This window comes from Bombina bombina, chromosome 6 (genome assembly GCF_027579735.1).
Source record: "Bombina bombina isolate aBomBom1 chromosome 6, aBomBom1.pri, whole genome shotgun sequence".
NCBI classification, from domain to species: domain Eukaryota; kingdom Metazoa; phylum Chordata; class Amphibia; order Anura; family Bombinatoridae; genus Bombina; species Bombina bombina.
Genome location: NC_069504.1, coordinates 127,278,890 through 127,297,757, shown reverse-complemented (window position 1 = coordinate 127,297,757; position 18,868 = coordinate 127,278,890). Strand labels below are relative to the sequence as shown.

The window sequence follows — 18,868 nt, the reverse complement described above, 5'->3', positions numbered from 1 at the left end:
GTCCATTGCCGCTACCATGAGTCCAATTACCTCCATACACTGAGCCACTGATGGCTGAGGAATGGAATGAAGAGCTCGGCGAGTGGTTAAGAGTTTTGATTTTCTGTCCTCCGTCAGAAATATTTTCATTTCTACCGAGTCTATCAGAGTCCCTAGGAAGGAAACTCTTGTGAGAGGGAAGAGAGAACTCTTTTTTTATGTTCACCTTCCACCCGTGAGATCTCAGAAAAGCCAACACGATGTCCGTGTGAGACTTGGCTAGCTGGAAAGTCGACGCCTGAATCAAGATGTTGTCTAGATAAGGCGCCACTGCTATGCCCCGCGGTCTTAGAACCGCCAAAAGGGACCCTAGCACCTTTGTGAAAATTCTGAATAGTCTCCATCTTGAATGATGGTACTCCGAGGAACTTGTTTAGAATTTTGAGATCCAAGATTGGTCTGAAAGTTCCCTCTTTTTTGGGAACCACAAACAGGTTTGAGTAAAAACCTAGCCCAGGTTCCGCTTTTGGAACTGGGCGGATCACTCCCATGGTATGTAGGTCTTCTACACAGCGTAAGAACGCCTCTCTCTTTGTCTGGTTTGCAGACAATTGAGAAACGTGAAATCTCCCCCTTGGGGGGGAGTCTTTGAAGTCCAGAAGATATCCCTGGGACACAATTTCTAAAGCCCAGGAATCGTGAACATCTCTTGCCCAAGCCTGAGCGAAAGAGAGAGAGTCTGCCCCCTACTAGATCCGGTCCCGGATCGGGGGCTACCCCTTCATGCTGTCTTGGAGGCAGCAGCAGGCTTCTTGGCCTGTTTACCTTTGTTCCAAGCCTGGTTAGGTCTCCAGACTGACTTGGATTGGGCAAAATTCCCCTCTTGCTTTGCAGCAGGGGAAGCTGAAGCGGGACTTTGATTGGTCCTCATTTTATTTGTTTTATCTTGAGGGAGGGCGTGGCCTTTCCCTCCAGTGATGTCTGAAATAATCTCTTTCAGTTCAGGCCCGAATAGGATCTTTCCTTTGAAAGGGATGTTCAAAAGTTTAGATTTTGATGACACATCAGCAGACCAGGACTTAAGCCATAACGCCCTGCGTGCTAAAATGGCAAAACCTGAATTCTTTGCCGCTAATTTAGCCAGTTGGAAAGCGGCATCTGTAATGAAAGAATTAGCCAACTTAAGGGCCTTAATTCTGTCCATAATATCCTCTAATGGAGTCTCCATCTGAAGAGCCTCTTCTAGAGCCTCGAACCAGAAAGCAGCTGCAGTAGTTACAGGAACAATGCACGCAATAGGTTGGAGAAGAAAACCTTGATGAACAAAAATTTTCTTCAGGAGACCCTCTAATTTTTTATCCATAGGATCTTTGAAAGCACAACTGTCTTCGATAGGAATAGTTGTGCGCTTAGCCAGAGTAGAAATAGCTCCCTCCACCTTAGGAACTGTCTGCCACAAGTCCCGCATGGTGTCAGATATGGGAAACATTTTCTTAAAAACAGGAGGGGGAGCGAACGGAATACCTGGTCTATCCCACTCCTTAGTAACAATATTCACAATCCTCTTAGGGACTGGAAAAACATCAGTGTAAACAGGAACCTCTAAGTATTTGTCCATTTTACACAATTTCTCTGGGACCACTATAGGGTCACAATCATCTAGAGTCGCTAATACCTCCCTGAGCAATAAGCGGAGGTGTTCAAGCTTAAATTTAAAGGCCGTCATATCAGAATCTGTCTGAGGGAGCGTCTTTCCTGAATCAGAAATTTCTCCCTCAGATAACAAATCCCTTACCCCTACTTCAGAACATTGTGAGGGTATATCGGAATACGGCTACTAAAGCGTCAGACGGCTCAGCATTTGTTCTTAACCTAGAGCTGTCACGCTTTCCTTGTAAACCAGCCAGTTTAGAGAAAACCTCTGTGAGGGTTTTATTCATAACTGTGGCCATGTCTTGTAAAGTAAATGAATTCGACGCACTAGAGGTACTTGGCGTCACTTGTGCGGGCGTTACTTGTTGTGACACTTGGGGAGAGCTAGATGTTAAACCCTCATTTCCTTCTGTCTTAGAATCATCTATTGCAATATTTGTAAGTGCTAAAATATGCTCTTTATAATTTATAGACATATCAGTGCAAGTGGGACACATTCTAAGAGGGGGTTCCACAATGGCTTCTAAACACATTGAACAAAGATTTTCCTTGGCGTCAGACATGTTAAACAGGCTAGTAATGTAACAAGCAAGCTTGGAAAACACTTTAATCAAAGTAAATAACACTTAGAAAAAAACGGTACTGTGCCTTTAAGAGAAAAAAAGCTGCACAAACTCTGCAAAACAGTGTAAAAAAGCAGTAAACAAAACGAGATTTTTACAGTAGCATCATAAAGCCTTAGTAACTTTGCACAACTATGCAAATAAACAATTAACCCCTTAATGTAAAAACCGGATTGACAAAATGTCAAAACCGGTAAAAAAAACGTTCAGCACCTTGCCACAGCTCTGCTGTGGCGCCTACCTGCCCTTTAGGAACGATTTGTGGGGAAAAAAACCTATTTGCAGACCTCAAACACAGTAGGAACCTCTGGAGAAGTATCTGGATGTTTCTGAGGAAAAGAAACTGTGCAACTGAGGCGCGAAAATAGGCCCCTCCCACCTCACCCAATGTTATGGGGCCTAAAAGAAACACAACAGAGTGTTTCTTAAACTAGCCATGTGGGTTAATAACCCTTAAACAAGCCACAATGACCTCTTAAAGTCCCTCAAAAAACGTTATATTTGCAATAAAACCAAAACATTTTTTCCTATCAGTGTCATCCCAGTAACTAATGAGCCCTTTATGCAAGCTTGGATTCCTCTTTTTCTGAATACAGCTTACCTTTCCCTCATGGGGATATTGCCAGCCTTTTCTAGAAATAACACAGTCTGTCTAGAAAAAAATAGACTGAACATACCTCAATGCAGTTTAGCCTGCAAACCGTTCCCCCAACTGAAGTTTTCCTGTACTCTTCAGCCCTTGTGAGAACAGCAGTGGATCTTAGTTACAAAGTGCTAAGATCATCATCCTCCTTGCAGAAATCTTCATCCCTTTTCTGCCAGAGAGTAAATAGTACACACCGGTACCATTTAAAATAACAAACTTTTGCTTGAGAAAATAAAAACTAACATTTTTGTCACCACACTCACTTTACCCTTCCTAGCAGTTAAGCAGGCAAAGAGAATGACTGGGGGGCGGAGCTAAGGGAGGAGCTATATAGACAGCTCTGCTGTGGGTGCTCTCTTTGCCACTTCCTGTTAGGAAGGAGAATATCCCACAAGTATGGATGAATCCGTGGACTCGATACATCTTACAAAAGAAAAACCTAATTTAGTACAAAGAACCGCCTTATCCGCATGAAAAATAAGGTAAGGTGAATCACACTGCAAAGCCGAGAGTTTAGAAACTCTCCGAGCAGAAGAGATTGCAACAAGAAACAAAACCTTCCAAGATAACTTAATATCTATGGAATGCATAGGCTCAAATGGAGCCTGCTGCAAAACCTTAAGAACAAGGTTAAGGCTCCAAGGAGGAGTAACAGGTTTTAACACAGGCCTGATTCTGACCAAGGCCTGACAAAAAGAACGAACATCTGGCACACCAGCCAGACACTTATGAAGCAGAATAGATAAAGCAGAAATCTGACCCTTCAGAGAACTGACTGACAAACCTTTCTAGTCTAGACCATCCTGCAGAAAAGATCAATTCTAGGAATCTTGACCCCACTCCAAGAGAAACCCTTTGAATCACAACAATGAAGGTATTTACGTCATACCTTATGGTGAATCTTATGAGTTACAGACTTGCCAGCCTGCAACATGGTCTCAATGACCGACTCCGAAAACCCACGCTTAGCCAGAACTAAGCGTTCAATCTCCAAGCAGTCAACTTCAGAGAAGCAAGATTTGGATGAAGGAAAGGACCCTGAACTAGAAGGTCCTTCCTCAGAGGTAACCTCCAAGGTGGCAGAGATTACATTTTCACTAGGTCTGTATACCAGATCCTGCGAGGCCACGCAGGAGCTATTAGAATAACTGATGCTCTCTCCTGTTTGATATGAGCAATGACTTGTGGAAGGAGCGCAAACAGAGGAAACAGATATGCTAGACCCTAAACCAAAGGAACCGCCAGAGCATCTATCAGAGCGCCCTGCGGATCTCTTGACCTTGAACCGTACCTTGGAAGTTTCGCATTCTGCCGAGACGCCATCAGATCCAACTCCGGCACCCCCCACCTGAGGATGTCTGTCAGCTCAGAAAATCTGCCTCTCAATTGTCCACTCCTGGAATGTGGATAGCAGATAGGCAACAATTGTGAACTTCCGCCCACTGAATAATCCGAGCTACCTCCTTCATGGCTAAGGAACTCCAGGTCACTCCCTGGTGGTTGATGTAAGCCACTGAGGTGATGTTGTCCGACTGGAATCTGATAAACGGGGCTAAAGACAACTGAGGCTAAACCATCAAAGCATTAAAAATCGCTCTCAACTCCAAGATGTTTATGGGGAGAGCAGACTCCTCCTGAGTCCATAGACCCTGCGCCCTTAACGAGTCCCAGACTGCTCCCCAGCCTAGCAGACTGGTGTCCGTGGTCACAATCACCCAAGAAGTTTCCTGAAAGCATGTGCCCTGAGACAGATGCTACTGAGAGAACCACCACGAGAGAATCTCTTGTCGACTGATCTAGAACTATCCTCTGAGACAGATCCAAATGATTTCCGTTCCATTGTCTGAGCATGCATAACTGCAGAGCTCTCAAATGGAATTGAGCAAAGGGAATGATGTCCATGGAAGCGACCATCAGACCAATAACCTCCATACATTGAGCTACTGATGGCCAAACAGTAGACTGAAGAGAGAGGCAAGAATTTTGGATTTTCTGACCTCTGTCAGAAAAATCTTCATAGATAGGGAATCTATAATGGTCCCTAAGAAAACCACCGTTGTAGCTGGAACAAGGGAACTCTTTTCCAGATTCACTTTCCAACTGTGGACACATAGAAAAGATAACAAGATCTCTGTATGAGAGTTTGCTTGTTAAAAAGATGGCGCCTGAACCAAAATGTCATCCAGGTAGGACGCTACTGCAATTCCCTGAGACCTGATCACTGCCAAAAGAGCCCCCAGAATCTTTGAGAAAATTATGAGAGTTGTGGCAAGGCCAAATGGAAGAGACACAAACTGAAAGTGTTTGTCCAGAAAAGCAAATCTCAGGAATTTGTGATGATCCCTGTGGATGGGAACATGAAGATACGCATCCTTCAAATCTATGGTCGTCATGAACTGACCCTCTTGAACCAGAGGAAGAATGGAACGAATAGTTTCCATTTTGAAAGATGGTACCCTGAGAAACTTGTTGAGACACTTTAGATCAAAAATAGGTCGAAAAGTTCCCTCTTTTTTGGGAACCACAAACAGGTTTGAATAAAACCATAGACCCTGTTCCCTTATTGGAACTGGAACAATCACTCCCAGGTAAAAAAGGTCCTGAACATAGTTCAAGAATGCCTCTCTTTTTACCTGATCTACAGATACTTGAAAGGTGGAACCTGCCCATGGGAAGAAAGGATTTGAATTCTATCTTATAACCCTGAGATACTATGTCCACAGCCCAAGGATCTGGGACATCTCATATCCAGGCTTGACAAAACAGGGAACGTCTGCCCCCCACTCGATCTGATCCCGGACTGGGGGCAGAGCCTTCATGCTGACTTAGAATCAGCTATGGGCTTCTTAGACTGCTTCCCCTTGTTCCAAGACTGATTGGATTTCCAATAAGGCTTGAACTGTTCCTGCTTGGAAGAAGAAGACTTTTGACCTCTGAAGTTATGAAAGGAACGAAAATTACTTTGACGCCCCTTAGGTCTAATCTTCTTATCTTGAGGAAGAAAAGACCCCTTTCCATTCGTAATTTCAGAAATAATTTCTGCTAGTCCAGGTCCAAACAAGTCTTAGCCTTATAAGGAAGCACCAAAAGCTTAGACTTAGAGGTAACAGCCGACCAAGATTTAAGCCACAAAGTCCTGCGGGCTAAGACAGTGAAACCAGACATTTTGGCTCCTAGTCTGATATCTTGAATGATGTTAGCATCAGAAATAAAGTAATTGGCTAATTTGAAAGCCTTAATCCTATCCTGGATTTCTTCTAATAGAGACTCTTCTAAATTAGAGTCAGACAAGGCATAGCACCAATAAGATGCTGCACTTGTTACAGTGGCAATACAAACTGCAGGTTGCCATTGAAGACCCTGGTGAACATACATTTTTTTTAAATAAGCCTCCAACTTCTTGTCCATGGGATCCTTAAAAGAACAACTATCCTCTATAGGGATCATAGTTCTCTTAGCCAAAGTAGAAATAGCTCCTTCTACTTTACGAACCGTGCACCATAAATCCTTAATAGAATCAGCAATAGGAAACATCTTTTTAAAAATAGAAGGGAAAAAAGGAGTCCCTGGCTTCTCCCATTCCTGTGAAATAATCTCCGTAACACGGTCAGGAGAAGGAAACACTTCCACTGAGGAAGGAATATCATAGTATTTATTAAGTTTACTAGATTTCTTAGGGTTGACAACAACAGAAGAATCAGTCGTCCAAAGTAGTCAATACCTCCTTCAACAGGACACGAAGGTGTTCAAGCTTAAATCTGAAGTTACACTGTCTGAATCTGAGATATCACCCTCAGAAGCTACCGAGGTATCCTCCCCATCAGACTTATAAGGAAAGACAACCTGCGTATTAGCAGCTGAGACACCTTAGCATCTGATAAATGCTTAGTCTTCCTCTTGCGTTTCCCTAAAACAGGAAAAGCAGATAATGCCGCAGATACCGCAGAAGATATCTGAGTAGCAAAATCTGCAGGCAAATAAACTCCTCCAGGAGGCTGAGAGGAGCTGCAGGACACTGTATGCGACACCAATGAAGCTTGGGACATTTGAGGAGAAAGCTGTGGCATTGCCTGAACAGCATCATCCTGAGAGACTTTATTGGGCTCAGAGGGCAACAACTTATCTTTAAATTCAAGCGTTCTAGCTAAGCATGCAGCTGTAATGCTCGTGGGAAACCCCTCTATCAGACCGAACTCGGCCAGTAGTCTTGTTTTTCATCGGCGTCGAGCCAGAATGATAGGGAATATCCCAGAGCAGAGAAAGTTAGTAAGATGAGAAGAGTTGCACTTACCACAGGCAGGACAGTCCCCAGTGGCAACGGCAAAACAGGGCAAGGCAAATCACTGGAATGGTCAGACAGGCAGGATTCAGCAACAGTAAAGCAGTCCAAGGACAAACCCCTAGAATGGTTAGGCAGGCAGGGTTTGGCAACGATAAAGCAGTCCAAGGGCACACCACTAGAATGGTCAGGCAGGCAGGGTTCGGCAACAAAAAGGCAATCCAGAATAACAGGGGTTAAGAAGCAGAGTAGTCAGACAGGCAGGGTTCAGTAGCAGTATATCAGTCCAGGAATTTAGGGGTTAAACAGGTAGAGTAGTAAGACAGGCAGAGTTCAGCAGCAGCGTATTGATCCAGCAGTTCAGGGGTATAGCAGGCGGCAGAGTAGTCAGACAGGCTGGGTTCATACACAGCAAGGCAATACAAAAAAACCATCTATCACTCCCAGGAGTACACAAAGTAACACCTATACTTGGGCAGTGATAGATCGTAAGGAAGGAATTCAAATAGGCGCAGGATTTGCGCCTAGGCGTCAGGACCAGAGAGGAGCGTGCGGCTATGACGTCAGCACCATACGTCTCCGGACCCGACACAGCCCCTGGCAACGAGCAGGGAAGGAGACGCCGCGCCCCTAGCAACAGCTAGAACGGTGCGGCGTGACAGCAGCACAGAATTGCATAGGCAAAACAATTTGTTCTTTAAAGCATAACAGACAATTATCAAAAGACACAGAGTCTTGATCCATGTCCAAAAAATTTTTTTTATAAATTAAAGTTGATACTGTCACTTTAAGAAACATAGAGCGAGAAAAAAATAAGCAAAGAGAGCCAGCTGTGACCCTCACGCTAAAAAACTTTCAGCTAGAAAAATAACCAAGACAGGACCTCTGCACCTCAACCTAACTGAGGTGTCTTTCCTGACTTTGCAACAAACACTCTGCAAATAAAGCAGAGAATTCCCCAGCCGATCTAAACACTCTCCTTCTTAACCTTGCAACAGCACTAAGCCCGGAACAGAAAACAAGTCGGCCAGAGACTCCGCTCCGATAAACAAATCTAACATACTTCTGATGCAAAGCACCACTCCCAAATAGAGAACAATAAACCATAAATTATAATAACTTATATAAATCATTGGGAGATAGCCTGTGATAGTGCCATTGTCAACCGGTATAGTCTAGTAACTTAAGAATGTGTAAGGACTTACAGGTGTGTGTCTGAAAAATAAAATAAAGACAGAAATGTAATCTTGAACAAAGGTGCTGTACTGCAAATGTAAATGTAAACAGTCTTAGGGTAGTTTTATTAAAGATCCTTATTATTATGTAAAATTAATCTATAGTTAACATACTGACTTTAAATATCATTCTATTTTTTAAAGGAAAATATCTTGCTTACTATATGTGTATATTAACCTTTTAACGCCGTTATGCCGTTCTATTCCGTCATATTTACACTGGGCTTTAAAGCCGTTATGACGGAATAGAACGTCATATCAAACGGCTGTCCTGAAGCCTTCTGCGCTTCAAGGACTTGATCGCGGTCTGGAGGGCGTTCCTAGGGTTGTAGGGACGCCCCCCAGATGCGATCCAATAATTGAAATCTCGCGATCGTATGCACGATCGCGTAGTTTCAATTTGTCTACATCGGAACAGGTGTTCCGATGTAGACACTTTAACCCTGTCACGAAAGGGTTAATGAAGCAAGCTTTATTGTGCACTAAGCAAAACAAAAAAAAGCTAATAAACTACAACTTACCGTTTTTAACTTCAAATCTGTTCCTAAAGAGACTTGGCCGACTCCTGATATATCTTTGCTGAAATACCTCTTCATCCTCTTGTGATGTTCTTGCGTAATGTCCAGTGGCAATCGCATCAGCTCCTGGTAGGTCAATAAATAATAGTAAATTAAAACGGTGCATTATTTCCCTACATGATATACAGTACATATCTCAAGAAGCAAATCTTTTGTAAGTGTAACTTGCTGGACATTAGTATTACAAAGAAAACAGCATCTAGCATCTAGTGGTAGTGACAATGCTGAAACATACCACAACTAATAAACTGACTTTTTTATATATATATATATACATATTTTAATATTGATAGAAATGACCCATGATTATCTGATTACAGCCAAAATTACTACAAATACATTACCGAGACTGAGATCTTTGTTATTAGAATAATAAATGCATGGAATATATTTTTGTGAATGAAATACACCTGAGGTGTACAGTTTTGAAAATGTTATTGAACCTTTATGTTTCTATGATATTACTATAAATATAAAAAGCTTTCTTCTCTTAATCACTCAGTATTATTTTTTTTTTTGCACATGCTTATTTTCAATGTATATAATCCATGTACTTAAAAATATATCAACCAGGAGAGTAACTAGACTGTTACATTGTGTGGTAAAATGTGAGGAAGTATTGATTCACTATACTTTTAACCATTATAGGCAACAAATGTCATCCTTTTATATATTATATAAACAAATATTATATAAGTCATGATTGGAGATGCTTGACACACAGAAACAAAGAAGAAAGAGCATGTGACGTATTACTCGCTGCATGAGCTGCACTACAGCATAACCATTCATTAATTTGCAAAACACAATCTCCAACACTTCATAAACTACAATAAAGGAACAACCACATGATAAAGTTCCAGATCCTTGCATTCATAACAGGTAACTACAAAGTTCTACCCAAACTTTATCGTCTTATCCCTCCGGCATTTAAAGTGATGGTAAATTTCAGACTATAAGAAAGATGCAAAGAAAAATATACGAGTTTGCAAGAAAAAACAATTTTTTTTTTTTTTTTAGTGTATATATATTTTATAATAAAAGATTTATAATCCTAATTGGTATTGTCTGTTTCCTCTTTTGGCTGGGCTGGGCTGTATAGAGCAGTCCTATCCACTCTTTACATAGGCTTTCTAAGGGATTTAAAGGGGCTGGACTTCAAGATTGTCAAAAGACACACGTGGTGATTGGATGTTCACAGGAATTGTCATAAAAAAAAAAGAAAAAAAGAGTTCATCCAAGTGGGCCGGCATAACATTGCAATAGAAGCATTACTATATGAACTAATTTAACCCTTTCACAGATGGATTAAAAACAAACAAAGGCTACACATATACTTTTTAATGGAAAAGATTACATATATGGCATTTGATTAGTTAAAAGTTTATCACTTTAATGCAGCAAGGCACGCTCTGGAGTATAGTAGGGCTACATAACAGTTGTTTAGCTCTGTGACTTACTTACAAACTCAATGGAGGCAGGAGATTCATATTTGTTTGGTGTAAACTGCAAATTGTTACTGTACCTCAGCTCTTCTCCTTATCCAGCTACATGCAGTGGGAACGCTCAACACTGCTTATTTAAGCAGAGTGTATATCCATCTCCCCTTCTTGCATGGCGCGCTCTTACTGTGTGCTCCTACTATAAGGAGGCCACAATGATACCATATGCATGCTACTACCGCTTCACTTGTCTCCAGTCTGGTGTCGATCATTAGCTCAGAGTGTCTGGTTCTAAACTCCTCCACAGCCTAATGGCCGATCACCGTTGTCAGTAAGTGTCGCTCTTTAGCAGTGAGTATTATATCACATGCTCTCTCTTTTTTATTTCTATGTCTCTTTCTTTTTAATTTCCCAATACTTCTGGTGGGTTTCTGGGGCTTGGTGATGTCACCAAACACATGAGTGAGTGGTGACAATACTGGCTTTCCTGGTTACCCCGTGCAATGATGGAGCCCTAGACCAACAGGAATGTAGAGTAAGTGCAGGGGTTGAGGGGGCTCGATGATCTCAAAAGCCCCCCATGAGGACACGTGCTCGTCATTTGCTCTTAAGGGGTTAAATTTACATTGAAACTAATAAAACTGTATCAGTTGTGTACTTCCAAATCAGGTACATTGGCTGATATGTGCTTCCTGTTAATTCTCTGTGATTGCGCAATAGTACAAAAAAATGCCTACATCTTTAAATACTGCTCTTTTATATGCATTATGACAGAACATACATAAAGGACTCTCCAATTGACTTCTATTATAAGATTTGCTTCATTTTCCTTTATTGAAGTGTAGCGACCCTTTAATGCTATGTGTTTAACCCCTGCAAATGGATTAAACACATAGTAGAAGTGCCGCTCAGGACCCTTGCTTTGAGACTAGTACTGATGAGTGGATCAGTGGCAGTTTCCATTTGTGATCAGCAGTGCTTTGCAAGTCTAGAGTGGTACATCTACTGAGTGTTTAACCTATATGTGGGGGTTAAACACATAGCATTAAAGGGTCAATAGTTTTTTTTTTTTTACTATAATGGACCTATAATTTGATAAAAACCCATATAGGAAGGTGATTACAACTTTTATAAATGTTACATTGTTATTCCTCCCCAAAGTAACAACAATGACAACAAAAACAACGCACCTAAATGATCTAAAGCATAGTTGAGAAAATAATTAAATTTGATATGCTTGTTGCATAAAATGTCAGGGTTTGGCGTTCTTCCTTTTTCATATTCATTCAAGAAATAACTAGAAAAGAAGAAAGAGAGAACATTTATGGTCAAAGCAGATGTAGTGCAGCCGATGAGAGTTCACTGAATTCAAATGAATAGCAAGAACCCCCTTTCAAATGTGCTGAGCTTTCTCTCACCCAGCCCACTGGGAGGTTGATTTCTGTTGTAGCCTTTTGTTTATATAGTTTTTTTATAGCAATACTGAAATGTTCACGATAGGTGACTATTTCTAATGACAAAATAAAGGTAAGCTATTTGTAAACATTTCAATACAATCTAATGGGTAATGGAACATATGGGAATAGTTTTATAGTATCATTTTACAGTATAATTTCCTATTAAGATAAACTCTTCTGGAAAATAATTCACATTATAGCACTACATAAATACATCAATGACAATCATGAAAATATACCAACACATTGTATCCATACTGATAGTTACTTATGTGTTAGCAGCTATTTCTTTTTAATGTCAGCAATTCAAGAAAATAGAAAATAATATGTCTTGGAACTCTCAAATGTTCTATAATGCCTGTTTAAATATTACAGGAAATTTTGAAAGAAAATTATTGACTGCTTTGTAGCCATAGGTTCAGAAGAAATGTACCATAGCTATGTCATTGCAACATTTGTGTAATTATTACTCTATCCTTCACTATATTTTTAAGTATTAAAAAAAAAAAAAGAACAATGAATGTGCACTTTTTAGAGAATAACAGAAAGAGGGTTATGTAGCCCTTTAATTAGTGCTAGCTAGTTACCCGACCCTCAGTGCTATCGAGCAATAGCAGGTCTGTGATGCCCTTACTCATTACCTAAGGAGGTAGTAAATGCCAATACCTTATATACATGTTAAAATGTTTTAGATACATTTCTGGCTAGAAACAGAATTCATTGATATGACTGCTGGTGTTAAATGGGTCGCTTTTTAATGGGATTAATTTAAGATCAATTGGAGCTTTTATTGTAGATAAATTAAGATTTGTATAGGTTGAACTCGATGGACTTCTGTCTTTTTCAACCTCATCTAATATTTTAAAGGAACAGTCTAGTCAAAATTAAACTTTCATGAATCAGATAGGGCATACAATTTTAAACAACTTTCCAATTGACTTTTATCAGTAAAATGCATTGTTCTCTTAGTATTCTTTGTTGAAAGCTAAACCTAGGTAGGCTCAGATGCTAATGTCTAAGCCCTTGAAGGCCGCCTCTCATCTCAGTGCATATTGACAGTTTTCTAGAGCTAGACATTGCTAGTCCACGTGATCCATATATATATATATATATATATATATATATATATATATATATAACATTGAGCTCACTCCTGTGGAGTTGTTTATGAGTCAGTACTGATTGGCTAAAATGCAAGTCTGTCAAAAGAACTGAAATAAGGGGGCAGTCTGCAGAGGCTTATATACAAGGTAATCACAGAGGTAAAAAGTATATAAATATAACAGTGCTGGTTATGCAAAACTGGGGAATGGGTAATAAAGGGATTATCTAGCTTTATAAACAAAAAAATAATCTAGAGTAGACTATTCCATTAAATAACTAACAAAGGAGCGCTACGGAATTTGGCGGCGCTATACAAATAAATGATAATAATAAATGATAATAAAAGGAGCTTCAATTTGCAACACTGTATGGCAGTGATAAATTAATTTGTGTAAATTGACCATGATGTTCCTAAAGCATGATCCAAATAACTAGTCAAACGTGGTGTAGCTAGAATTCTTATTTCAACAAGAGAAATAATTACATAGAGATCTTATAACTATACCTAAAAACGTCCATCCAATACTCTTTTACATATGAAACTTGGTGAAATGGGATATCCAGTTTCTGACAGACCCTGTAAGCATCCTCACAGTCTTTCTCTGCATTGCAGACTCCATGTTCATCCACAGTATCCCAGTTGGTCATAAACACACCTGTGACTTGGTATCCTGTTTTCAACAACAATAAAAAAAGATACAAATATGAACAAGACATTATACTGCAACATCTAAATATTATGTGATAGAGCTTGCAATGCTAAACAACTTTGCAATATTTATTGACTAATTTGTTTGTCCTCTTTGTATACTTTTGTTGAAAATCATACCCAGGTAGGCTCAGGAACAGCATTGCCCTACTGGGAGCTAGCTGCTCATTGGTGGCTGCACATACCGTATATGCCTAATGTTATTGGCTCAACTTATGTGTTCAGCTACCTCCCAGTAGGGCAGTACCGCTTCTTCAACAAAGGATACCAAGATAAATAAGCACATTTGATATTAGAAGTACATTGGCACAAGTTGTTTAAAAATGTGTATTCTATCTCAAAGTTCTGCTTCATATCTCTTTAAGAAAGAGACATAAACTCATTTTTTATTTTTTTGTGTGATTCAGACAGAGCATAACATTTTAAACAGCTTTCCAGTTGACTTGTACTATCTCATTTGCTTTGTTCTCTTAGTATAGTTTGTTGAAGAATATACCTAGGTAGGCTCAGAAGCAGCAATGCGCTACTGAGTGCTAGCTGGTGATTGTTGGTTGCACACATATGCCTCTTGCCATTGGCTCACCACGTTCCCCTAGGCCCCATTAGTGCACTGCTGCTCTGGAGCTGACTTTAATTCCTTACAAGCAATTACGCAATAATAACATGTTCTAACACACAAGTATATATGTGTATGTCCCTTTAAATATTATAACGTGCTGCATTTATTTAAAGACCTCAAAGCTTTTTTTTAACTCCACGTAACAATTGGTGATCTGAATTAAAAGATTTTATTTCCTGACTTAAACGACCACTCAACACACAGTAGACTGATATAGTCACTAAATGCATAATATAAAGATAATGCAAAAGCACTTAGTTTGAAATTCAAATGACTAGCAGATTTCTTTTTGACAAATGTTAAAGTTAATTCTATTTCCCCTCCCACTGCATCATGTGACAGCCATCAGCCAATCAACAAATGCATATATGTATATTCTGTGAATTCTTGCACATGCTCAGTAGGAGCTGTGGGCATCAGAAAGTGTACAAATAAAAAGCTTGTGCACATTTAAATAATAGAAGTAAACTGGAAAGTTGTTTAGAATTGTGTGTTCTGCCTGAATCATGAAAGTTCAATTTTGACTTTAGTGTCCCTTTAAGATCTACCTGCATCTGTTTTACCCTGGAGGTACTTTATGAATAATTTGCACTATAACTTTCTCACTACCAAAATGATTTCTTAAACTTGTTTGCACAATAAACATATTACTATTCTTGCATTACTAAAAGACATTTATAATATCTATTGTGCAGAAGAGAGATTTACATCTGCATTAGTGCTGGTGCTTCTTAACATTTATTTAAAGTAGCAGTTGAAAAGCGACACAGCATAAAATTTATAACCATGACAAGAAGCTAAAGATTCCTTGTGATTCACCTATTATCTTCCCTTTACCTCAGCCCATCCTGATAAGAGGTCACCTACAATTTCAGAATACTGGATGGAGACAAACCATATTCTAAAGGGGCATTCTAAAAATGTAAATAATGTTTATTTGTTTAGAGAAGACAAGTCCCCAGGGCACTATGTGTTTAACCAATCAACAACTGCAGATGGACAATTGTGGAAAGTAAACTGGATGATGCACACCAATGCTTTCCAAGAGGCAGCACTCAATGACTCTTGCCTAGGTTGTTAACCTCTTAGCAGGGGTTAAAACATCTCACTTGGGTTTCACAAAAAAATAATATAATCTGCAATAATGAAATATAAACTTGTATTTTTGTTTATAATGTAAATTTAAACTATATGTATACAGTAGGAGTTAATTAGTGACTCAAACACTTTGCTTCTATATAGTATAGACTCATTTCAAATCTGCCAGGTCTGCAAACTATGTTAAATAACAGAGTAACCTGCTACAGAACTCAAATGTAAAGTGTCTGTTTTGTTGTTGTTTTTTTTAATAAAGCTCTTTTATCAGCAGCTGATGTGAAAGCCACATCCTTTGACATATATTAAACTATAAGTAAAATACATTCACATGTAAAATTGTACGCAATTTTCTCTTCATAATTAAAGGGATGGGGTTTTCAATTTCTCCAGCTGGCTTTGGATACTTTTCTGAAAAATATTGGATCATAAATGTGCTGAGAAAGTACTGGGGTGTGTGCAGATTTAGCACATAACTGGGGTTTGGCTGTTTGATTCATGTTCTGCTGTCAGCATGCAGAGATTTAACTATTTGACTTCCACGTAATGCTTTGGAGAATTCTGTCATAAGCCAAAGGTCACTTCACTCAAGTTCACCCCTGTAGAAAGAACAGTAATCCATATGAGAAGGAGGGGGTCAGTACTTTTATTTCACCGCTCACACACCTCGCCGCCGGAGGAGCAGAGCGGCCACCGAACTATCTACTCCACCAGACATGGCACACACGACCCGCCGTGCAGCCTGCATCCTCGGATACAGCACTTAGCACAGCACCAGCTGCCTAGCACCCAGGGCGGTGCAACATGGCTTGAGCTCGTAGGAAACTTGGCAGCGAACAAAATGTTCCTAGCACAGTGCATTACTATACATCTGGAAATTTAAAAACGCTGTATTTTTACACTAAACAAATGTCATGTTTATCTGCTTGTACATTTATGTATACTTTACAAATAATTTGTCATATTTGATATAAAAAAAATGTGACTAGGAAGTCCATAACGAAACACATTTTATAGCAGAAGGACCAGAAAGCTCATCTGCTCATCTAATCCAGTCAATGATGGAAATTTACTAACATGTAGGGGCCGCAGATCAATGTTAGAAGCCTTAAAGGGACATTAAACGCTTGCAAACACTTCTCTGAATTTGATATATACATCTTTTATATCAATATTTGTAATAGGCTTTGCGTGTCAGATTATTATCGTTCACTGAATATTCACTTTCAAAAATGTATTGAATTCCAAACCCACCGCTATAACATGTAGTTTGAATACTGAATCATTCACGATAACCTGCGTTTTCAATATGGCCGATTTTCCCCGTACTGCGCATGCGCGAGCGTTCCAACACGTCATGCATGCGCAGGGTGACGCAATGATGCCTTAATGATATGCACGAACACGCTTTGTGATTGGAGACCCAAATTTACATTGCAGGCACCGTTAGGGGTTTGGCTTCTATGACGTTTATTGGCAAATAAAATATATGTTTTAATTACGCTAATAACGCACGTTTTCAAGTCCAAGTGGGTAAGTTATGATTGTTAAGTTATGTAGATCTGATTTTCGATAATTTAATTATATGAAAAAAATCAAACTTTTGGAATCCTTTAAAGGGATACTGCACACAATGATTCAGATAGAGCATGCAATTTTAAGCAACTTTCTAATTTACTCCTTTTAACAATTTTTCTTCATTCTCTTGGTATCTTTATTTGAAAAATCAGGAATGTAAGCATAGAAGCTGGCGCATTTTTGGTTCAGTACCCTGGATAGAGCTTGCTGATTGGTGGCTACATTTAGCCACCAATCAGCAAGCGCTACCCAGGTGCTGAACCAAAGATGGGCCCGCTCGTAAACTTACATTCCTGCTTTTTCAAATAAAGATACCAAGGGAACGAAGAAGATTTAATTAGAGGAGTAAATTAGAAAGTTGCTTAAAATTGCATGCTCTATCTGAATCATGAAAGAAAACATTTAGGTTTTGTATCCCTTTAAAGTGAAGGTCAATTTAGATGAATCAGTGCCCGTTTTTTAATAAACCTATTAAAAACAAGGGTACTTTAATTCATCAAAATTGACATTTCACTCGTTTTCTTCAAAAACGTACCTTTTAATGCTGACAGCCGCTGCAGCGCTTCCTCCCCCCTGTCGCAAGCCCTCTACGCTGGTCCAAAATGACGAATCCGGCTTCCTCCAATCACGTCGTTGCCTCAGGCCATGATTCCCCCGGGGGGATACCGTGATTGGAGGAAGCTGGATTCGTCATTTCTGATGTATTAAGAGGCTTCCGACGGCCGGGGGAAGCGCTGGAGCAGCTGTCAGGATTAAAAGGTAAGTTTTTGAAGAAAACGAGTGAAATGTCAATTTTGATGAATAAAAGTGCCCTTTTTTTTAATAGGTTTATTAAAAACCGGGCACCGATTCATCTAAATTGACCTTCATTTTAAGGGCCGTATATAAATAACACATAATGTATTTCCTAAAAATGTTCAGTGGTACAGGGACAGATTTTGTTAAAGGGACAGCCTACTTGCAAATGTTTATTGTTCCAACACGTAATTTATACACTTTTTACCTTTGTGATTAGCTGTATTTAAGCCTCTGCAGACAGCCCCATTTCTCAGTGCTATTTACAGACTTGCATTTTAGCCAATAAGTGCTGACTCATTTACAGGCTACCCTCTATCTCAGTGTTACTCAAATCCAATGCTCAGGACCCTTAACTAGGGTTGCCACCTCGGCATGTTTTCCTGGACACTTATGAGTTACACATGCTGTAGGGTATGCAGCGAGGAACATGTATGGTGCTGTTCCTCCGCACTATTTATGTGATGTCAAGAGGCACAATACATGTTCCTCCCTTTTTACCCTGCAGCATGTGTAACTCATAAGTGTCCAGGAAAACAGGGCCGAGGTGGCAACCCTATCCTTAACAGGCCACATATTCATTATATATGAATTAGAGCACAGGTGAAATAATCAGCTGATCAGTAACCTGCTCTCAGGTTTGTCCCTCCAGAGGGCTCTGACTTGTGACTACCCAAATCACACATTTTCTTGTTTCTACTTTTCCTTGAGCCACAAAACTATTGCACACATTGTTTTTTTGCGTCTTTTTATTCTAGGGTCTGCAAAAACTAGGACAGAGGGCCAGTTGGCCATCCCTAATCTAATCTGACATCATAGATCTTTATAACTCCTATACACCTAACAGACACTGAACCCAATTTTTTTCTTTCGTGATTCAGAGAGAGCATGCAATTTTAAGAAACTTTCTAATTTACTCATATTATCAAATTTTCTTCATTCTCTTGGTATCTTTATTTGAAAAAGAAGAATGTACGTTTGGATGCCGGACGATTTTTGGTGAACAACCAAGAAGAAGACAAAATTTATGCTTACCTGATAAATTTATTTATTTCCAGACATGGAGAGTCCACAAC

General features: G+C 39.7%; 1 protein-coding gene across 5 annotated transcripts in view; it reads right to left on the bottom strand.

Moving 5' to 3' along the window:
• TRMU (tRNA mitochondrial 2-thiouridylase) overlaps positions 1–16,691 on the bottom strand; it is a 125,256-nt gene extending 108,565 nt beyond the window's left edge. Inside the window, exons 1-4 of one of the 5 annotated variants that reach the window (XM_053716610.1) lie at positions 16,674–16,691; positions 13,502–13,667; positions 11,626–11,732; positions 8,937–9,059 (exon numbers count right to left, since the gene is read on the bottom strand). In XM_053716610.1, coding sequence (XP_053572585.1) covers positions 8,937–9,059; positions 11,626–11,732; positions 13,502–13,644 — 373 coding nt within the window. In that variant the 5' untranslated portion in view covers positions 13,645–13,667; positions 16,674–16,691. Of the gene's footprint in view, positions 1–8,936; positions 9,060–11,625; positions 11,733–13,501; positions 13,668–15,750; positions 15,915–15,962; positions 16,012–16,063; positions 16,222–16,673 lie in introns of those variants that run through there. The other 4 variants (XM_053716606.1, XM_053716608.1, XM_053716607.1 and 1 more) reach the window with 4 other exon arrangements.
• Between the last annotated feature and the right edge of the window lie 2,177 nt (positions 16,692–18,868).